We start from the raw sequence: 23,576 nt of genomic DNA, 5'->3' as shown, positions 1-23,576 counted from the left end.
AATGCATCAACCTTCTTGTATTTGCAGAGCTAAGTCGCCACCCCGCTTCCTTGTGTACTGACAATAACAGAGAGGTGTAGCGAGGTAAAATAGCTCGTGTTACATGAGCCCACACTGAGCTTAGGTTTAGTGTAGATGTGGACAAAAAGATTGTTTTGTGAAGGGAAAATCATCAGGCCAATAACCATTTCTTGGCATTTATTTGAATAAATTACACTGATTTGAACTGAATTACACATTTTTTTTCTTTACATCAAGCGTACAGTTTTAGAATCCAGTGCAGGAAAAAAACAAAACAAGAACAGAAGAAGAAAAAAAAAAAAACAGACCCCCCCCCCCCCCCCCCCCCCAAAAAAAAAAAAAAACCAAAACAACAAAAAACAAAAAAACAATCCAAAGACAATCATGTGCAGCACATAATCCCTCCTGTCACATTGCTTCTGGGTTAGATACTATATATACATCTATAGAGTATGTGTATACTTCTGTCACAATTACAAAAATAAGATACGTTACTGTAGATGCGCGACTACACACACACACACACGCACACACGAGGTGAAAACAAAACACAAAAAGCTGTACAGTCCTCATTGAGGGCAAAGATACACACGATTGTTAAAAAAGTGAACGACAAAAAGAAGGAAGAATTTGTTACGTCTTAAAAAAAAAAAAAGAATAAATACCTCTTTAAAACTGTATCGCTAGACTCCAGCCAACAAAATATACCATCTGTTAACATTGTGCTTCCCTTTGGAAGAAAAGAATACACTAAATATGGGTTATCGGCTGATTTTGCATCATTTATTGTAATTTTCCACACAAAGAAAAAAATAGTAAATGTTTATGTTTTACATTTATCCTGTGTCTCATAAAGATGTCTTACGCTGTTTCTTACTCTTAGTCCCCCCCGCCCCCAGTGCATGTTTCTCATACAAGCATAGATTAACTGAAATAAATAAATATAATTCAAGCAAACATTTTGTATGAGAAACGTGTGAAAGGTCCACTGTCATAAGCATAGTATGTCTTATAAGACAAATACGTTAAACATTCTTATAAGTTTTCTTTTCCATATAGATCTGCTGAACATAGTGAATTGGTCCATGTTTGTTTTAACGTTGAACACTGTCAGAGACAGTAGATGTTAAAACCTCAGCATCAGAGGTTCTCTGCAGCCCCATCCCTGTGCATTACTTGAAGAGTATGCAAACCCAAATAAACCGCCCGCCCCCAAAATACACGCGCAACATTTCTACAAGATGGGTGAAAATAAATAAATAATTGAATAAAAACAGTCAGTGCTGCTGCACAGGCTGTTCTGCAGAAAAGAAAACCTCAGTGATAAAACGTGCACTACAGCTCCCGACTGGGTCGATATGAGTTCTTGGTTATCGGTAGATCACCAAAAGATGGGGAAACGATCTCACATAATACTGCATACGAGCATATCGCAGGTTGGAAAAAATTGGACATCTACAACAACATCTAGTTTTTCTAAGCTCGGGCATGACGTGGAAAAGGGGGGAGAGGGGTATGGTTTATACGGTTGTATAACCGTGAAGAAAAAGCTATTTGTGTTTGCATAATTTTAACCGATATATAAAATTTCCACCAAGACAAAAAAAGAGAGGAACAAGCTATCATTGGACTCTTTCCTTAAAACACTCCTGCCTAGTATCATCAGTGGCTTACAGAAGCTAAACTACAGAACACTACTTGGACTAGTAAGGGATGCAGGAAGAAGAGCTACGCCTTCTTCAGCTGCACAATTATATGGTTTCCTCAAGTGTTAAGATTTATACATCATTATATCACAACACATCAACCATGTTTCACACTGCTGATAAAATACATGTCGGTGGACTGAGACCTGCGCACCGGAGTTTTTCTTTACATCACTTCAAAACAATTTAAACTTCACTGTTTTTAGAAAATCATGTCATCACTTCACTAATCACTGGCTCGGGTATGTGTCACATACTTAATAAAGCGTCACCTAGAATACCAAAGAACTCCAGGTTGCAAGCTTAAACCTGTTCCCATCAAACAGACTTTCTGATACCTTCCTGCTGGAGTTTCATTTTCATTCAGGTTTTACAAGTAACTTTGGTATAACATATGACCAATATGTTACAACACATGCACAAAAAAAACCCATTAAAATACTGTGTTACTTGATGAATCTCTTTAGTTTTGTCTAAACTCATTTAAACTGATTCTTTTTAGGACATGACAGGAACATAGTTTCACCCAGAACTGTCAAAAGAGGCAACGACTGTCGAAAAAAGGAAAATTGAAAACAAAAATATTCAGTTAGTTAAACATTTTTTTTAAAAAACATGAAACCAGTTGAAAACATGCTGGAACTACAGATTATTTTGTAGTGGTAGTTTGAGGAAAAAAAGAGTTTCTATCTACTGCAAAGGTTTTCACGAAACACAGAGATACAGAGTGTGATTTTGCAAGCCTGCGCTGAGAAGCTTGTGACGGACTGACAGCCAACCTAAAGCGAGACAAAAGCTGGGATGGAAACGGATAAAATGACTACGGAAGCCTGAAGGTGACTCGTGGGATAAGGGGGAAACAAGACTATAAATGCTGTTTTCTTTTTTTCCCCTCCCCTCGCTTTCTTTAAGAGTGCTTCCTTTAAGTTATCATCACTCTCACTCACATCTTCATTGGTTATTGTTTCGTTGCCGTTTTGACTCCTTTAAAGCGGAGTGCAGGTGGATAAGTAGGAATGTTTAGGAAAAGGTTACTGGGAATACTTGGAGGAGGAACTGGAGGCCAGGATTTATCGTGTCGCAGCTTCGGACACTGCCGAGACATCCTAGTGGGGCAGCGGCACCAGGATATCCACGTAGTTGATGGGAAAGAAGCCCGAGTTGCCCTGCAGCATCCCCTCGTACCAGTTGTCATCAATCTTATTGGTAAGGGTGATGATATCGCCCTCCTTGAAGCCTAGCTCACCTTCGTTCTCAGGGTCAAAATCGTACAGCGCACGACAGCAGGGCTGGTCCATGGGGGCTGGAGAAGAGGAAGAGAGCGGTTCAGAGAGATAAACAAATAAAAGTAGAGTTAGGAGAGGCAGGCGAAGGAGATGAGACTCCACACATTGATTACAAGCAGAATAACCACAAGAAAAGCTTGTGAAAGGCTCACCTGGAGACCTGGCTAAAAGAGGGAAAGAGAGCAGGAGACAAAGCAAAAGAGACACAAAGCATCAGTAGCCGCGAATATAATTAGCGTTTCAAAGAGCAGTTTAATATTTTAGGAAATGTCCTTATGGCGTAGCGTTCAGAGTTGTTGTGTTATAGCCTGTGTGGCATTTCTTAACATCTGTTTTTGACCGTGTAACTGGCTCATCGTTTCCCTGTGCAGGTGCAACATACAAGTGAGTGTTATACAGCCTTGAGCCTCCAACCTCAGGGGGACAGTAATGAGCTCACTAAAATCTGACAACAGCACATTAAAAGAAGAGTTGGCCCACAGAGGGTTGGAAGAACGAAGCCAGGAAGTCCTTTTTATCTGCATTCTATTGCAAGGCCACCAGATGGCTGTGGTTGCGAAAAGCCCTATTGAGGTTTATGGGAAAACAGGTTTCTGGCTTGACCTCTGTAAACACTTTCCTGATATATTTACACTCACCCCCCCACCCCCTCTAAACGCCTTTGAAGCTTATGTCTTCTGTGTTGTGAGATGTGATGATTCATGTGTTATGTGCTGTTCTCAAACTGATCTCCCTGTTGGAGCTCAGTCTGGGGGGAGTTCTTTTTTTCTCCTCGTCTTTCCCATGTTGTGCATTTTCCATTGTTGTTCGGTTCCGGGTCGCTGGTCGTGCGCCTGACCGACCAGCTACCTAGCCTGACCTGTCTCCCCAATCTGATGTTTGTGTATTGTATGTATGGTCGGCAAGGTCAGTCTCTAGATTGCCCCTTGGGGATAAATAAAGTCTTCTGAATCTGAATACATCATTTGTTGAAGGTGTTATTATTTAATCTGTTTTATCTGGCTCTGAGCAGTTTACAAGGACCTCCAAAAAGTTAATATTAACTCTCGTAAAAGAATATTAGTGAGGTTTACAGGTGCCAGCAGGTGAAATTTGTTAAGATGAGCTGCTACCCAGGTCTGTCAGTTGGTTGGCTATAGCTTTATATTTAGTGTCCAGACAGGGATGTTCTTATGTAAGGCTAAGCAAATACTCAATCAAGAACAAATGTCAGATTACTCTTTAAAGAAAAAAAGAGCTCAAAAAAAGAGAACAAACGGGGGTTAGCACTGCAATCAAACAAACAAAAACAAAAAAATTAATGAAAAAACAAGAATACACTTATTCAAAAGTCCATTTATGGAAGGATAAAAATAAGAGTGATAGCGAGATGTGGCATCTCTTCCCAAGTCACTCTTGCTCACCTGGAGATCTTGCTGCAAAGGAGAAAGAAAAAGAAGAAGGGTGTGCGATGAGAATTTTATCACTCAAATCTTCAGATGGAGAAATGATGAACTGATGGAATTACAGTGATCACAGCGATGACGAGTCAGTAGACAAGAGAGCAGGAAGAAAAACAACAATTTGAAAAGAGGTGGAAAGGCCATAGACTGTAGACAAAAGATGGACATAACCCCTTACAACATCAACCTCTGTGCAACATCTGTGTTTTGAAAAAAATAACAAGCAAGAGAACCAGGACGCGATCCCAGTATACCCTGCTAGTGACTTTAAACTAAAGGCTTTGACTATAAAGCCATTAGAAAAATGGTTGAAGTGAGAAATACATTTTACAAAACTGGGCTCCTTTTAGCAAACTGAAGAGTTGCCCCCTGCTGGCCATTAGAGGGAAAAAACATGCAAGTATGAAACCCTAAAACTGTGTCCATCTTTTATCTACAGGCTATGAGAGAAGCAGACAGACAAAGAAAGAGTGGGGGAAATAAAATAAGTCAGAAAATTCACAAAAGAACGAAACAGACACAGCAAATGCTCGTCTGTCGATGCGGTTCTTTAAGTCATTGTTGAGAAATCTTTGTTAGGCAAGTGGACGGCACGTGATTTTCTGCTGTTTGTTTCATCCACTTAAAACTGACAAGTTTCTCTCACACAAAAAAATATTAATTAAAAACAAAAGATGTATAACAAAGCAAAAAAAGAAGAAGAGATACTGTGGTATCTCTCCTGGATTCACTGTTGTCTCACCTGGAGACCTTGCTGCAGAGACGGAAAAGGGAAACAACATAAGGAAGGGGTGCAGGAAATAAGAAGTAGTAGTTCTGAGTTTCCAGTGTAAATGAAGACGGGTGATGATGAACTGATGATCACACAAAGGTAGAAAAAAAAGCACAAGTTTAACCTGGCTCACCTGGAGACCTCGAACCTACAAGAATTAAAAAAAAAAAATCATAATGGGAAAGAGAAGAGTGCAGAGTTGGATTCATTGGTTCTCATTTGTTGATGAATATTCTGATCAGTTCATGTTAAAAACTGTAAATAAACAGTAGGGGAAAAGATAAAATTAGGAAACCAAAAGATGCACTGTAAATTCTCAAATATATTTCACTTCCTTTATTGGCTGCTGCCATTTAAAAGCAAAAAAAATATCATATTGTTCTTCTGCTGTTTGAACTGCTGGTTTAAATAGTTACAAAATATGGAACTGTTTGTGTATTGTGCATATTTTCTTTTATCTTGATAGCAGATCTACTCCATTTTTCATGCGTTCTTTGATGTTGTTACTGTGCCTCTTTGCTGTTAAAAGCAGAATCCTGCGTATATTATATTTCATAGTAAATAGCTTAAATGGGAGCGATGAAGATGTATTCTTTTCCGGGAGCCTTTTATTGTGAAATATATCGAGCAGAGCGTTACTGCAAGCAGGTCATAAAGTCAAGCTCTGCCCACAATCCAAGAACAGTTCCTGTCTGACTTATCAATTTCATAATTCTTGACACTGATGTCTGGTTTGATCTGTACCCTGGGGATGAAGGCCTGCTGTTGCTCTCCCTCCTTTGAATTTCCATGTATGCGCACGAAAGGGCAGAGACATTTGCTCTCCACACACCCCAGGCTTTTTTACACACATGCATGTGAAAGGGCAGGTGGGTGCCAATATAGAGCGATGCTGCCAAGTACATTTAAGGGTCTACAATCAGACCTGACTGCAGCAAAAAGAACGTTTGCACAGGACTCTGTGCAGAGATACAGTGCAGACATACTGCTTCCATAGGAATTAGGAGGATAAGTAGCAGTCAGACGCTAATCAAATGTACTTCCTTAACCGATCGTCACCAAGTGGGACCACCACCACTATAAAAGCAGAAGTTCTGGCAGTTTGCTGATCTGGAGCATTTGGGTGTTTGTTAACACAATGCCACAATCTTTCCAGGAGTGGACATCCCAGAGAATTCATGCCGATGCTCAGAGAAACTGCAAAAACCCCAAGAGCTACATCTCAGACTCTGCAGGCCCCAAAACTGAACAACTGAAGACTGGACTAAAGTCTGGCTTGCTTGTAAGGGTTTCCAGAAGAAAGGAAAAAAAATAGCGGCATAGTGTTGCAATGGCCCAGTCCAGACCTGAACCTGACTGAAATGCTGTTGTGGGACTTTCAGAGAGCTGTGAATAAAGGTGGGTTGATGATGTATATAGTTTTTTGCTTATGATGCTGCAGTCCTGTGAAACTCTGTTTTCCACATGATTGTAAGTGGCCTAAAATTTGAACAAAGTCAAATATTCATCAGCGAAAGGTATGAGTAAGGTTTTATCAGTTAATCTGTTACATCTGTGTTAGTGTTGTTTTTTATTTGAGAATTTATAGTGAAAATGAAAAACGGAGAAAGGTTAAATGAAGGGAAAAAAATAAGTTTTGAAAGTAGCCCAGAAACTATCCTTGAAAACAAAATTAGACTCACGAGATTCTCAAAATTGAGATGAAAGTATACATATAGTACAAGGACTAGTTTCTGGGCATCTTCCTGAACAGTAAGTTTGTATTCTAGTTCTCACCTGGAGAGCGAGCACTGTGGACACCTCCATTTTGGCTCAAATTGATGGAGAAGTCCATAGATGTGCGCGGTTTTGGGACGAACTCTTTCCTTGGTTTGGTGGAAGTATCCTTTATCCTAGAAAAAGCCAAATAATCCCTCAGAGATTCTGTTTCTCTGGCTTTGCTGCATCACTAAATAACACTTCAAACATGTAAATCATGAGAAGACCCAGCGGGAAAGTGAAATGTCAGTACTGACCGTTCATCGATCTTACTGGTCAGCTGTGTGAGGATCTCGGCAGCTCGGGTGTGATACTCCACCTGAGCGTGAACCAATGCAGCCAGCTGGCTCACCTGTTCAATCTGTTGATGCACAGAGAAGAAGCACAAGATCTGCTACACATCCATACAACAGGCTGATGTGTTTCTACTTTAAACCTTTATCACCAAAGTTTCATACAAATCCAATGAACTTATTTTGTATTTTTGACTGTAAAACTCATCTTTCAGGAATCTTTTTATATTTTTTCTTTAGGCCAAAACGATTGAGGACTTAATGTGAAGCCCACCAGGTAAAATCTAAAATCTAACCGGGATTCACTCTCAGACATGTTCAGAGGTTCACATATGTCATGTGTGCTGATGAATTTGGGGAAGTGCATAGTGCTTACATCACTCTCCAACAGGTGGAACATGCTCTGCTCAGCGACCTCCTTGGAATCATCGAATTTCTCAAGCGCTTGTTTGAGTTCGTCATCCGTCAATTTGCCCTGACGTTTCTTTTTATAATCAAAGTCTAGACGTCGACCTTCCAGTTTCTTCAGGTGGTGCTGAAACGAGAAAAACCAGACAGGTGATATGAATTCCCGACCCAGAGATGATTTTCATTAGTCCCCCACCCCCACCATGCCGCAGTGTCAGAGTACCTGGATCTCCCTGAGATCTTTGTCGTGAAGGTTCTGCAGAGGATCCACAAAGTTCTGCTTCACCTCCATGTCCAGAGCATCCTTAACCTCTCCAAGCTCACGCATGGCTTCTCCAACATCAATCAGCGCAAGACCTACAAAAACAACACACATTTTGTATTTAGTCGCCACATAACATGTGAACACGTGTTTTGATTTCAGTGTATGATGCAGAAAAATGTGGGGATTTTAAGTGTAACTCTCTCGTTAGAGCCTACAGCAGATTTTCAAAACAGGTGCTTCTCTTTGAAAAACATCTTAATGTTCAGTCATGAAAAAGGCACTCTGCTGTGGATCTTGGCTGGAAAACAGACTCATACATTTTTCATGATATTTCTTTCCTGCGTACTTGAAGGAATAAAATCGTTCTGCTTTGTTCTTGCAGAGTCTGTAAGAAAAGTGTTTGTCAGACTTTCTGTGACCAGCTTTTAATGTGCTGCAGCTCACCAAAGTTTGACTCCTCTCCGAGCTCCCTGCCAAACTTCTGCATGGCCTCCCCCAGGATGACCTCAGTCTGGGTATAGCCCGGCCCCTTCTCTTGGCCTCGGATGCGTGACATGGAGTTCATCATGCTCATCTTTGCTCTTGTGGCTAAAGAGACAGAAAACTAATGAAATCCAATGCTTCTGGGATTCACGTTTGAAGGAATTAAATCTGCAGTCATGATCCACAAGCCTAAAATGTAATTAAAATGGCTAAAATGAGTTTATTGTTTACAGGAAGTTTAATTTGCAGATTAATGTTGCAAAATACAAGAAGAAATTAAGGCTAATAAGCATTTTGGATTAACCATTAGTGAATGAAATAACACTGGAAAAGTGGTAACACAGGTAAAGGTCAGCCAGCAACACCAAAAACCAATCCTGAAGTTTGTGGGATAACCATCATGTTACCTGGGTTAGGCTGCAGATACTCAGTGGTCTTTGTGATGATGTCCATCACCGCTCGAGCTGTGGTGTCCACCCTCTGCACACCACAACGTGGAAGGAGATACACAAGGCAAAGAAAGAAATTACAGGTAAGAAATGACAAGCTGCAACAACATTATTACACGAGGATATCAGATAGCTCACATCGCAAACAAGTACTAACACACATCCATGCTCTGCTCATAGGTGTAACATGGAGCTGTAAAGTGGGTGCAACATCCCAAAGGTATTAGACCTTTTCAAGCACACTTCTCTTGCAGCTTTTTAGTTTAAATTCAGCGTTGGTGCAAATATGTGTGAAACATGTCTCCACAACTTTAGAGTTTTTACAGTAACGTCAGCGTACGAAAACGAAATCAGTGGATTCTTGACCAACGTTCTCTTTAAATGGTCCATGTTAGTCCAACAAAGTTTTGATAATAAGTGCAATAATTTCTGGAAATTATTGAACAACAAGGTGATAATGTGAACGTGTGAGTGCAGTCGTGCCTTTTCCATTTCAGTGAAGTCATCATCAAGCTTTGTTCCTTCTGCTCCTCCGACCTTCTCGCTCACTCTCTGCAAAATAAACAAACCAAAAAAAAAAAAAAAAAAGAATTATCAGGCCGGCAAATCATGAAAAGGTGAAATGCTGCAAGTGCAAGAGGTCGAAGAAATTTCTGTGATTCTCAGTGATGACGTTAAATAACTGAATCTGAACAATATGAAAAAAGCCCTGAGCAAAGTACAGGCACAGATAATAAAAGGTTTCTCATAAGTGCAAGCTTAAAATGAAGATTCATCATTTTATTTTGTTTTTATTTTGACTCTGATTAATAATTGAGATTGCACTCTTATTGCTAATATGAGACAATGACAAAAGAGGAAAATTTGTCCGCAGTGGGTGACACGGTCGTCCCTTTTTCATCTTGTTCTGCATCTGTTTCAGTAGATGACTTCGTTCTGCCACTCTCAGCAGCTGGAGCATCCTGTATGTGGATATAAGCTCTTCAAACATTTTGATTTCTTTGCTAGCCCATGCTAAACAGATCCAGCCCTCTGACCCTCCTCAGGTGGAAATGACACGAAATCTAAACACAAGTTGTCACCCTGAAGACATAAAACAGGGTGTCAACGATGAGTGCAATATCAGTCTCAGTGATCATCAGTGAAATGAATCTGGTATTCCAGAGACTGCTGCCAAACAGCAATATAACTTGCAGCAAGATACAATGCATTTATTCCTGATATTTCAAGACGCAAAGTGTTCTTCATGAAAAAAAAGAAGAAGCAAATTAGCTAAATTTGAGGGAAAACATCTTTTGGGTTATATCGGAGTCCCCCAGGTAAACTCATACCCGTGGATAGTTTAGAGCATGTAAAAGCCTTCAAGTCTGATTAGAATAAAAAGGCTTCTGGTTAGCTCCTGCTTTTAAAGTTCAGGTTTAGTGTTGACGAAATTCACCATCATGTCTCATTATGTCTGCTGATAGAGATAAAATAAGTACGGGTGCCCAACAAGCTGCAAGCGTTTGCATTTATAGCCTCAGACATGGCACGAGCTATAAATACAGAAATAACTCCCGTCCCCTCGCTCTAACATTTCCAGCTCTGCCACCATCGGGACCGATCTGTGATGCGTCCGGGCGCCTTGAGGGGGCAGCAGTCTGACACAACGAGGCCAGACACAGCCCTCAGAGGATGGACTGAGGGAGGAAAAATGCTTTCAGGGAATGTCATGATGCGTGACTGAAGAAATCATGAAAGCTAAGGTCAGTCGATGAAATCTTTCCTTGAGCGGGAATAACGCTGTACCCCACCACGCTTGCGTATCCTGTGCTGATCACATCTTTAGTGATGTGGACTGCGAGGAGCTGAATTATCTCTTATTATGCGAGCAAAAGTGAGACGTGTTTTTCCCTGCTGGTGGTGGGGAGTGATGCAGAGGGATGATCTGTGACAGACAGAGCCGGCAGGTTTATAAGGCTAAGCCTGTGGCAGCAGTTTATGCAGTGTAAGACTTTCTGAAGATTGGTGCTTTATGAGTCATCGTAGCAAAGTCTTTTATGATCTCACTAGTGAAAGAGCTCAATATTCTGACAGCTACATACACACACAGACACATATGAAATCCAGCAGCCAGATACATTTCCTGTCATTAATTTTCCTTCAGCATGAAATTCTCCTTCAGCTGGTGACAGGTACCTGCCCATGCCTGGCTTATCAGGTGTGTGTAACTTCCTGTTCTTAATCACGCAACAAATTCTTTCTCCTGCCAGACCTCAGGATCAAAGACTGAAAGGGATCAGGAACAAAACAATCCAATAAAATGGATGAGTGTGTTTTTCAAATGTGGGGAAAAAAAGAAGCTGGAGTAATTTATATGTGGTTCGTGCATTCGCTCATGAGTCACAGCTGTAGTGGCACTGCTGCCGATCAAACAGGCCGGCTAATTACATCCTGAACTACTTTACACCTGGGGTGTTATATATAGGCAAGTGCATGTGATTGCTGCGCGTTCCCAGACGCACGAATGCAGCGAGCTGACCGATTACAAAAGGAAAACAAAGACAGGCCGTGTTTTATGTAGAATTATTTAAAAAAATACGAGCCCACATCTACATGTGCTTGACTCTGAGCACATGCTGACGTGTCTCAGCTGATAAAACTGACAAAGATTGGGACAAAATCAAAGAGTTTTCTTTTTCATTTTTAATCAAGATCTAGTTGGTGTGTCAGCTCAAAAATAATTAGCACAGAATAACAGCTGTGCATAATGGTCCAGTCACAGGTTTGGTGCCTCTACAGGATTTTGCCCATTATTCTTTCACCACAGAGAGAATTAGATGATTATTACTCTTCCCATCCGCCCCAGGTTTGGCATGAGCGAGGAAAGTTTTGCTGGGTTTTCCATAATCTTGCATTTACAGGCTGAAATGTCTCTTTCGCGTTTCTCACCTGCTGTCTACAGAACTGACGCTCGATTTTTCACTACAATGCGGAGGGTGTTATTATGAACTGTAGCAAAACACTGCAAATTGTGGGAGATTAAGCAGAAAGCAGTATTCTGTTTAACACTCAGGATTCATACACAAGTAAAGACAGTGAATATAATAAACAGCTTTACACTATACAGCAAAGTATACATGCTCTCTTACACAACTGCTTTTCTGGATGCGGATGTGACCCATAAAGCTTAATAATGTACACAACTACAAGGAATGACTTGCAATGTAGAAGAGCCTTGTCACATTAAATATAAAACCTATATAATTCATTCACTTCAATTTGTTCCCATCAATTCAACATGAAAACTGTCATTTGTGTTGGTGTTAAAGAAAGAAATGTGCAGTGTCCTTTAAAAATCCCTTTAACCAGATCATCACCTGTAAAATTACGTGAGAATTTAAACACTATTTGCCCATCAGGACAGAACAAGCCTTGTGACTTTGGGTGGGGCAAACTAGATGTAATTTCAGCCCTATGTAATTTTCTCCCTATGAACCTGCATGTATCCAATAACTATTGACTTATTTGACTTAAAGATTAAGGGAGGCTAGAAAGTAAGAGCCAACAGAAATGGATGAATAACAACAAAGTGAAGCAGCGTCTGGGGATCTGCATGAGAAACTGACGGAATAAGAATGAGCTCTTGGTGGCTGTTTTGAGTAAGTGGAGCAGCGTTGCTGTGCTTGCTGCTGCCCAGCACAGCATTGGCTGCTGTCAGTGTACGATGAATCCCCCCCAGACACTTTGAAAGTGGAGAGCAAAGTCAGTCACTATTGTGCTTTGATGGCTGCAAGACGAGGAGACGGCACTTAAGTGCATTGATGGAGGGAAGATGTGCGCAAGCTTTCCCTCATGTTAGAGACTATATATAGAAAGTCACAGCCAGTCACGAGACAGGGAGTGAAGATTGATCCAGCTACTCCCAGTGACTTACTACACATTAAGTAAATGTGTCGCATGCCAACGACCTCACCTAATGGTCAGGAAACCGACAATCTAAAACCTCCCCGGGGTAAACGGCGATGTCACTTTCTTTTTATCCCTCCAATCAGTCACTCATCCAACAACCAACCCTACGCTTTTCCTCCACCCATCACTGTCTCTCAGCCCTCCTACTCTTCTCTTCCACCCCCACTGCAGGGAAAGGAGACACCAAGGGGAACTGACCAGCAGTGGTGGCAGTGTGACGTGACCCATTCACAGAACTGTAAAATGCACGGTTGGCTGCTGGGTAATAACAGTAGTGTCGTAGTAGGTGACACGCAACCTGTGACGTCAGAGAGACGCAGTGCTGATTTACGCAAGCACACGGACACGAGGCTGCTTTGTGGTCCCAACAGATGGAGAAGCAAAGCACAGATACAGTTTCCACTGCATACCTTTTGCCAGGTTTTTTTTTGTTTTACCACACTGCAGAGCCTTATTCTATAGACTACTTCAAATTTAAATAAATAAATAAATATACTGTACTGTGTGATAATTTTTGCCTTGACCCTGATTGAAAAGAATCTATTAATATGCAAACAATGTTTCTTTTTCAACAATATGAGACACAAGCCGCCTCCAGCTTCAATGAAAAGTCATTTCTCAGTCTGCGTTTACTGTCTACATAGCACGTGATTAAGCTTCACATAGGACCATAAACATGTTTTAAAACATGACCTGAGATCCTGCTCATATATACACTCATTCAACTTCAAGATACAAGATGAGACCCAAAGACCTTGTGATTAGACCTAGAGACCTATTGGTGACCCCCTAGCGTGCCTGGTTGCTAGGGAAAAATGGGTATTACCTAATCAGTTGGTGAGATTGCAAAGAGGCTGCCGCACCAGAAACCTCCTTGTGTTTGCTTTGGTTTCCAGCAAATTTCTACACTTGCCAGTAGTTTGCATGGAAGATGCCGACTCGCTTTTTACTCTCCGAACTGCAGTGAAACTTGATAAAGTGTGACACAATCTGGAAACGGGGGGAGTTTAATTAAAAAATAAATGTTGTACTTTTAGAAATGCGCTGGTTGCAGCAGTAATAAACAACTTTCTGTGAGTCTTTTTTCCATGCCAACTACTGGAGACTGTGGCAACCTGCTAGTGACCAAAGCAATCATAAGGAGGTTTTTCTGGGCAGCACTGTATCCAGTCAACTTCACACTAGCAGCTGCCAGTAACCACTCACCAACTGGTCACAGAATAAACACTTCTCCTTAGCAACTGGTGGTTAACAGGGGCACTGACCAGGAGCTTTAGCCAGCAACCTCCAGGAACCACTCGCACCCAGCTGAGGAATACTCATTTCCCCCCCATGATTGGTCTCCGGGCCTTTATGACTAAGGCCCTACGTATTTTTAACAGGTGATGGTAAAAACAAAGAAATAGATCTACCACAATTATCAATAAATTTCTTCCTGTTACTTAAAAAATGGCAGTATGGTTAAGCAGTAAAATAAACATCAGAATGATCAAACAAATGGAAAGGAGGTAAAATTTATGAAGACTGTCCAGTCGTGTCTGGCACAGTCTCAACACATTAACAAAATTATAATTACTATGCTAGCATGAATATGCTACATAAATTCGCTAACAAGCAGTAAAAAGCCTGTTTTGGTTTTTCAGGGCAGAACTGACACAACCTTGCAGTAATCACTCCAATAATTTCTTTTTGAGAGATTAAAATTATGACCTGATGATGCTCCAAAGGTCATTTGAACCTTACGACCTTTCACTTTGAACAGAAAATTTCTTTCTCATGGTGGTGTAGAGCAAAGATCAACGGATCAAAGTTACTAGGATTAATCTTCTAGGGACTGTCTGTCTGTACAAAATGTTATCCGCTCCATAATAGTTGGATTATTTAAAATTGGTGGAGTGACATCACAAAAGCAGCAGACCACACAGAACAAGAGGTAAAATAAAAAACACCGACTCCAACCAGAAAAAAAGATGCTCCCCCTCCATTTCTTTCTCCTCTGGCTGCCATCCACACAATGCAAATCAGACTAGATTAAATATGCTAAATAGGGAGAGAAAAGTAGCCCAGAGGTCTTGCCAAAGGCTCTTCTTCCCCTGTCTCAAGATCCGTTACGTCACCGCTACGGTCAGACAGCATGTCCTGACACGCTCCCATATGGATGTTTTAACAGTGCGTCTACGTTCTTAGAGACTTTGGCGGAAATAACAGGATTTAATAAAGTAAAACCGAGCATGATGATGTAACGGGTCACCTTACTCATAAGATCGATTCAGTTCTCAGGTTCTAGATTTTACTCTGATGAAAAGTAATTAAGTAAATCCAATCATCGGGACCCACCGTCTCATGCTCTTTCTTTTGCTTTTGCATTTATGTGTTTTAAATTATGTTCATGCTAATCATCATTTTTACCAAATTACTTTCTTTTTGAAGTGCGGTGCAAGGCGAATAAGATCCGCAGCTAAGATTGTGACAAGTCTTTTTGCACAAGCTAACCTGCCCTGTCAGTTAAGGTGTAATTTAAATTGAAGGTACAGATTTTAAAAGAAAAGGCAGGGATACGAGTGATATTGTCAGATGAGGAGGATTTTCTAGACAGACAGGGGCAATGACTTCACTTCACATCAGCAGTAAAAACATATTTAAAACCCTGCTCAGGTTTAAACGGAATTTATTCCAGTCACTGAAATATGAAATCTTAAAAGCTTCAGCTCAAAATCTTACATTCTACAACGTCTGTGTTTCAAACCGATTGTTTCAGTTCCTTTAGGCTCAAATCCAAGTGAGTTTCTGCCCTTTTCAGGAACCAATTTCACAGATGCACCACCCCCTGAACTTTTTAAGACATTACCAGACAGAGCTATATGTGAGGATACAAATGCCAGTTTGATTGGGCGTAAAGTGGACTTTACCCTCCCAGCTTCTAAAGTTCAAACTAACGGCCTTCTAGCAGTCACAGCGAGTGATCATATGTCTTTCCACCTGCACACTCTACCCATGTGTCACCTTTCACCTAACTAGAGTATTTCCAGAGATGAGAATGGATTCATCATGGAAAAACCGCTGTTAGCTTACAGATCATAAGAGGCAGCTCCTCTGATCGGCTGCTTTGATCTACAATCAAGCTAATGATTATGTTAGCCACATTAGCCATGCAATGCACTAACACTCACAATTATTTATGCCTTTTCTTTCTTGTGGGGACACTACCAAATAAATAAACAAATAAGTAACAAGTAATAAGTAATAAGTAACATATTGGTTCTTCAGTTGCTATCTTATATCTTAGGTTTTCTCCTGCAGCTGTTATAAGGTGCCCGGGGTCACTATTCTGTGGTATTTGCAAGTGGTAGCTTATGAGATTTGTTATTATGGAGATTTTGCATTGAATGTATTGCAGTAGCCTATACTGCAGAGCATTTGCCACCAGAGGAAAGCATGTACTGAAGAAATTGGTAGATAAGCTCAGTGAGCTGTGAAATACGGCAACTGAATGGAACAAACTGGTATTCTGATTATAAACATTCTCTGTTTCCCACGTTATTCTATGCCCGCACGCACTTTATCTAACTTACTCTGTGAGTAAGGCCAATTTAGGCCTTACTCACAGAGGCCATTTTGAAATGTTTTGCTTGCAGCAAAGATGCAGTTTTTCTTATAAGGTGAACGTTCTATTTCTACTTTACGTCGCACTCTTTCCACTACAGCGCGAGGATTAGCTGGTGAGCGTTTGTTATATTCAGTCACAAGGAGGTCTTGCCAGCGATCGGTGGTTGCCAGGAGTTTGCCAACTTTAAAATCCTTAATTAACCTAACTTGCACGTCTGGACTGTGGGAGGAAGCCAGAGTAGCTGGAGGAAAGGACATGCCAGCTCCACAGAGAAATGTCAAAACAAAACCCGGAGATTCACATGTTTGCGCTATTGGGCAACAATGCCAATGGCTGCACTGCCATGTTGCTGTGATGACAGCAACCCCCCCACCCAAAAAACAGTAAACTAGTAAAAAATAAAAATGTCTTGCATCCGTTTCAAAACACTAGTTTTAGAAATAACTATACAAATGTGCTGATATTCCCCTGTTGCAGGTATCATCGGCTCCTCCAGTATGGAAGAAGGTTGGGGTGTAGCAGATACCCAGTATGTCACCAATTTTAGCAGTGCTAGCACCGTCCGCCTTCTCTCCTGGCAGGTTAACGTCCTCTACTGTAACACAATCTGGAAAGCAGCTACTTTTAATGACAAATTATATCACATTACTTTATGCAAACTCTGACTTGTAAGACGAGTGCTAGTAGGATGTATGTTTTCTATCTTTTCAGCTAAACAAGCACAAGTGTTTCTCCCACACAGGCTCTCGCTGGGCTTGGCTACCTGGCCGGTGGCTTCAGCTTGGCTTTTAGTGAAGGATATGAGAGTTGTATTGATCCTGCAGTCAAGCTTGCAGCAAGAACCACAGCGCCTTTCTCCTGACTTTAAAAGGATTTATTCAACACCGTTGCCAGAATAAAACCTTTACCAGGTGCTGAATCTCACATTTATATATTTATTTGCCAACAATGATTCACCAGCAGGCCATCACTGCTTGCTTTTTGATTAAGAGACCTGCCCACAGGGATTACTAAAAACCCAGTAGGCAAATACAACAGGAGACTTTAAAGAGCAGGCTTTCACACCTGTGTAGGACAGGCTCAGTTAATACTCTTAAAAGGCTGCAATGAAACTGAGCTGACGCTGACACAGAAAGTGTCTGCTGTTGCTTTTAAAAGGAAGTCCAGGATTAGATTACTTCGCTAACTGCAGAGCACACTGTGATCAACTCTATATCATCATAGCTGCACCGGCGCAAACAGTCAGGCTGTTATTTTCATATTTCTACACATGCATTTGTGTTTTTATGATTCACAGTTTGGAAATCTGCTTCTGAGGTGGTTCAGCTTATTATATCAAAAATATTACCATTAAGAAAAGTGCAGTTTAATACAGAAGACATTTAAAAACAAGTCAGTAGTCTTTTATATTTATTTTATCTTCTACCTTTCACTGTAAATGCTATAAATAGAAAGAGTGGGTGGAAATAAACATGGCTTTTTTTTGTTGTCTGCATGCTAAATACAAAGTTTTATATTAGTAAAGTAAAGACCCCCCCAAACACCACCACCACTACCACCACCACCAAAGCAAAACTGAAGAGATCTTATGGAAGTCCTGAAAAACAACATCACAATTCAAAGCACTTTATGGGCAAGGACAATCCTATTAAGACTTATTTTGCTTCATTTATGTTTTAAAGGTATTTTAATTCTGCTTTTATAAAAAAACCTACAGAGCTAAATTCACTGTTACTGATGCTATGTTTCATATTTCAGTTATGTTTGTCAGCATGCTAATATTTACAAAGTGCCACTGAACCGAAAGCGCCGCTGAGGCACGAATGAATGTTACCTGATATCAGGTCTAAATTAAACAAACCAATAAATAGATTTAACATGGCTTACACAGCTATATGACTGCATGTAATAGGGGTGGGGGAAAAAATCGATACTGTGTAGTATCGTGATATTTTGTTTGCTAATAATGTATCGATACAGGGACAGCAGAAATCGATATTTTGTTACAAAAAAGGTTTGTTTTTTTCAAATGATTTCATGTATGGATACGATTACACAGAAACCCATGGGATAGACGGAGGTTTTTAATGCTGACATCCCACAAGCCTTGCAGAGATCATGGTTTAATATAAAAAGATATAAATTTAGATTTGATTTAAATGACCTATAGGTTCTCTTTGTCTATGATGCAGATCTACATTTGTACCTGCTTGTTAGACTAAATGAATGTAAATCCAAGTGCATCCATCCTCCTGTCCTCTTCATACTTGTATATTCAGTATTAAAACAGTGCTGTTAGCATTAGCATTAGTCACATGGCACATAATGTGAGGCACACAAGGAGCGTGCTGCTGATGCCACTCTCCTCCCCGCTGCCTCCCATGCCTCCCCCCCTCCTTTCCTGCTCACTATTCTAATCCAGGCTGGGCACACGGAGGCCCCTGCTTTAAATACACCCAGGGTGGAAGAGGGAGATTAAAAATGACAAGAGTGATTAGTGAAGCCATTAGCAGGACAGCCCCTGCTGCTGGACAATACACTTCCTGTCAGAATTAAAACATCCCTCCCCTCCTGATCCAGTTACCTGCCGCCGAGCTGTCCTTTTCCCACCATAGTGGGAGACATTTTTACAGAGTAAAAACAACACAGTCATCACACGACTCTTATTTTGTGTGTACAAAGGTTAAATTGGTACATTTATCACCTTTTTTCCCTCGTCCGTTACCTCCTTTTATGTTGTGAAAAACAGCACTGAGGTAAGGCTATGTTCAGGTCAGCTGAGAATACGACAGTGAATTGTCAAATCTTCACAAAATATTAAAAAGAAAAATGTTTTTAAAAAACTACATAAAAATGCCCAGGAGGTTTTTCTTTTTTTCTCTCATGTCCTTTTCTCTCTCGTGTTCTGCTTTTTCTCTCACCTCTAAATACCCTCAAGGCCTCAATGTTCTCATCGTCTTGCAACTCGTGCAACACCACGCTCCGAGTTTGGGCTCTGACTCACCAATTTGTCTGAATTCACCTTAACTGAAATCTGCAGTACGCTGCTAAACTTTGACCTCAGCTGACCAGGATCTCTAAGGACATAACACCAGGAAGCTGTGAGTGCGTAATGTCGCCCAATTTAGTAGACCTGTGCTGTCGTGGAATCAAGGAAAATCCCTCCGTTATTCTTAAATCGCAGTACTCAGAAACGACGTGTGGGTGGGCTAGCTGTTCCAGACACAGCCGTTTTAGGATGATAGTAATCCTGCTAAACATCAAGGACCTTGTGAGGTATTAGTGGGGACAAAATTCAGCAATACTGTTGGTTCTAATGATGACTACAATCTCACTCAACCTACCGGGACACAAAAGCAGGGCTCATGAGGCCTTTTTTAATAGCTGTAAGACACCAAGTGTAGACTAACACCCAGACACGACAGGGTGCCAGCCATATCTCTCTCCAAAACTGCCAGCAGCAGTCCATAGGTCCGCCATGTTGCTTCACTAACCTCCATCCTTTCTAAGAGTGTGGCCCATGGCTATTATAATCTGATTTGTAAGCCTCTGCGTGGCACTTATGTAACAGCAGGGATGAGTCTGTAGCTGGGGAGATAGCTGTGCACACATCCTTCCATGTATTGCTCAGTAACTGGGGGAAGAGAGGGAGGAAAGAGAAGAGGGATGGGTGGCGGTGGGGGGTAGTGATGGTGGGTGAGAACCAGCTGGCTCTGTGTGTCTGTGTGGTGAAAACGTGCCAGAGTTTGCAAGCAGTGGGACTCGTGATGATGACGACATGACAACGGCGGAGGATGAGCAACTGCACACGCGACAAAATTTGTCATACTGAAAGTTATTTATAGTAACGAGTTATTCTCGGGCTATTATATTAAAAATGTGCCGTTTTATTTTTGCAAATTACGGCAGTTATGCTGATGAGCATATTTCAGGCAAGGCAGGCCCAGTGATGCAGGAGAGTAATCCTTCATCTGTTAAAAATATGACTGATTCGGTCATAAAGTATGAAATTCTCAGTAGGTCTGCCTTGGATGCAGATGAACGTGTGAAAAACTCACCATGTTCCTCTTCCATCCACTCAGTGCACTTTTGACTCAGTTGTTAATTTCACCTGTTTAATGAAGTCTTTTTGTCAGTCACTCACTGTTTAAACCTAAAAGAAAAATATTTACTAAATGTACAGAAAGGGCCCTGAAAACTGCCCACTGCACTTTTACATATTTAATTGGAGATTATGTATCAGAATTTCAGGAGCAGGACCACGCCTCCAAACACGCTCCTTCCAGCTGTCATCTATATAGGTTCCCTCAGTTCTGCAAGCTGATCATTCTCGTTTACGTGTCAATTTGCCAGTGTTAGTTGGCACAACAGACCCCAAAATAAAGGAAACAGGACTTCTGTTCGTTCTAGTTGGTTAAGACGTTTCATCTCTCATCCAAGAGTCCCCACCTCTGGTGGAGTTGTCCCCTTGGAGGGGGTCTTGAAAGCCCAGCTGTAATCATGAGGCAAGGTGTGAATTAAGGCATATGTCATTCCTGAGGCGAAGTTGTGACTCCTCTGAGAAACATTGCCTGCCATCATATGCGTTATAAGGTTACATGAGTCAAGGTGTGTGTGAGGGTTGAAATGCCTGGGAGGAGCTCTCAAGGCTGAGATACAGATGGCTGATAATTGGTGCTGTAGGCCCTCCTTCACTCCTCTCTCAACCCACCTTTACTCACATGATTTCAGGGTGGATCAACAACTCTCAGGACCCCCCCAAACTGGACAATCCCACTGGGGTCCATTGGCTTTTAGAAGTGACGAAACCTCCTGGATGAAAGCTGAAACGTCTTCATGAACCAAAAAGAAAAAGTGCATCTGTCGTTATTTCAAACGCTGACGACTGAGAACCTCAACTGATAGATAAGCTCAATTAGATTCAATAGAATACATCACAAATTCCATAGACAAAAAGCAATATGTGGCTGGGTTATTCATAGACTTGACAAAGGCATTTGACACTATAGATCATGATATATTAATAAGAAAACTGGAACGTTATGGTGTCAGAGGGGTAGTTTTAGATTGGGTCCGGAGTTATTTAAGTGACAGAAAGCAGTTTGTGAAAATAAATGGTGGTTGCTCCTTATGTATGGACATTGCTTGTGGTGTACCCCAAGGGTCAGGTTTGGGTCCAAAATTCTTCAACTTGTACATTAACGACATCTGTAAAGTGTCCAAAGTATTAAAAATGGTTCTCTTTGCTGACGATACAAACATTTTTTGCTCTGGTGATGATCTGCAGAATTTATTGGAGGATATGACTAATGAAATAAGTAAAGTGAAGTTCTGGCTTGATAAAAACAAATTATCATTAAATTTGAATAAATCTAAACTGATGTTATTTGGAAATAGTAGTTTAAATACAAATGCAAAGATTCAAATAAATGGTGTTGATATTGAAAGAGTCAGTGAAAATAAATTTCTGGGGGTAATAATAGATGAAAAACTTAACTGGAGAGCTCACGTAAGATATATCCATTCCAAAGTATCACAAAGCATTGCAGTACTAAACAAGGCAAAACAGGTATTCGACAGAACATCACTTCATATTCTCTACTGTTCACTGGTTTCACCATACTTAAGCTATTGTGCAGAGGTCTGGGGCAATAACTATAAAACCACATTACATTCACTTTTTACTCTTCAAAAGAAAGCAATTCGAATCATCCACAATGCAGGTTATAGGGAACATACAAACTCACTATTTTTGCAGTCTGAAATATTGAAAATTGCTGATCTAGTGAAATTCCAAACAGCACAAATTCTATTCAAAGCAAAAAATAAAGAACTGCCAGGTAATATTCAGAGTATGTTTTTTTTGAAAGAAGGAAGTTATAATTTAAGGGGTTTTTGTAACTTCAAAACAATGAAGGTACGTACTACAAGAAAAGGCTTTTGTGTTTCTGTTCAAGGAGTGAAACTATGGAACAAACTGAATATGGAATTAAAGCAATGTCCAAACATAAAACTGTTCAAAAAGAGTTATAAAAATATGATCTTCTCGATCTATAAAGAAAAGGAAAATATTTAAATTAAGTGAATGTCTCTATTTAAAAACAAACAAACAAAAAATTCATGATGTGATATTATAGTATATAGTATATCAGAAATCTGTTCACTATTTTTATTACAAATTATATCAGTAAGGAAGCTGACTAAATATTCACTGATAATTTATGGGACAGGGGTGGGATTAAATAAGTGTATACTTCTTCCCACTCCCTTTCAACATGTAAATTAATCAGAATGTTTTTTTGTATGTAATTTGTATAGTATTTTTTTTCTCTCTTATTTCTTTTCTAAATGTACTTGTATATTGTTCACATGTTGAAATAAAATTACCAACCAATCAATCAATCAATCAATCAATCAATCAATCAATCAATCAATGATTAAACTGAATCATTCAATTGTCCATTTGTTTCACTTGATTCATTCAGCCTGTTAATGTTTAAAGATTTCTTGCAGGAAGAGTGTTTTGAGAGGTCAGTTCTACTAAAGTGCTTGTCAGATGGTCGATTAGCTTCTTTATAAGAAAACATTTACAATTATCCTGTTTTTAAATCACTCATTGTGTTTGATGGGCAGTTTTTACTGAACAACAATAAACACCTTTTGACTAACTATATAGCTGAACAGCATGTCTTACAGAATAATTCTGAATGAGCGTAAATGGACCCTTTTTCTGTCCTTATCATTCAGTATTAAGGTAATCTAGTCGACACAAAGGCTTCTGTGGCGGCTGAGATGGCCAAGTTGGTTTCACAACAACAACAAAAAAGCAAAGAGCAATCGATTTAGCAAAGACGTATAGGAGAAGATTACTGAGGGGGCTCTTCACTGGGGTTGTGGTTTATGGCTTTTGGAGCATCCTTAAAGGTCTGTTTTAATATGTCATTAGCTTGTTATTTAGAAAACAAACCATTAGCATGCTTAATATATGAATGGTTCCTCAAGATTGCTTGCAGTTGCTAGGATAAAACTGAGGCTGTGGCACAAAAAAACCTCCTTGTGATTGCTTTGGTCGCTAACAGATTGTATGGGAGATGTCATACTATCTACAAATGTGTTAACTGCTAGCTGAATGCTA

At 40.4% G+C, this 23,576-nt stretch overlaps 1 protein-coding gene across 4 annotated transcripts in view; it reads right to left on the bottom strand.

Annotated features, from left to right (window-relative positions):
- Positions 1–352: 352 nt before the first annotated feature.
- sh3gl2a (SH3 domain containing GRB2 like 2a, endophilin A1) overlaps positions 353–23,576 on the bottom strand; it is a 38,269-nt gene continuing 15,045 nt past the window's right edge. The window contains exons 2-12 of one of the 4 annotated variants that reach the window (XM_026171267.1): positions 9,367–9,435; positions 8,842–8,914; positions 8,396–8,539; positions 7,910–8,043; positions 7,655–7,813; positions 7,243–7,346; positions 7,004–7,119; positions 5,361–5,375; positions 4,417–4,428; positions 3,166–3,177; positions 353–3,030 (exon numbers count right to left, since the gene is read on the bottom strand). In XM_026171267.1, coding sequence (XP_026027052.1) covers positions 2,834–3,030; positions 3,166–3,177; positions 4,417–4,428; positions 5,361–5,375; positions 7,004–7,119; positions 7,243–7,346; positions 7,655–7,813; positions 7,910–8,043; positions 8,396–8,539; positions 8,842–8,914; positions 9,367–9,435 — 1,035 coding nt within the window. In that variant the 3' untranslated portion in view covers positions 353–2,833. Of the gene's footprint in view, positions 3,038–3,165; positions 3,178–4,416; positions 4,429–5,360; positions 5,376–7,003; positions 7,120–7,242; positions 7,347–7,654; positions 7,814–7,909; positions 8,044–8,395; positions 8,540–8,841; positions 8,915–9,366; positions 9,436–23,576 lie in introns of all 4 variants that reach the window. The other 3 variants (XM_026171268.1, XM_026171270.1, XM_026171271.1) reach the window with 3 other exon arrangements.

The sequence above is a fragment of the Astatotilapia calliptera genome, chromosome 6 (assembly GCF_900246225.1).
Source record: "Astatotilapia calliptera chromosome 6, fAstCal1.2, whole genome shotgun sequence".
Taxonomy (NCBI): domain Eukaryota; kingdom Metazoa; phylum Chordata; class Actinopteri; order Cichliformes; family Cichlidae; genus Astatotilapia; species Astatotilapia calliptera.
This window is presented reverse-complemented; position numbering and strand designations above follow the sequence as displayed.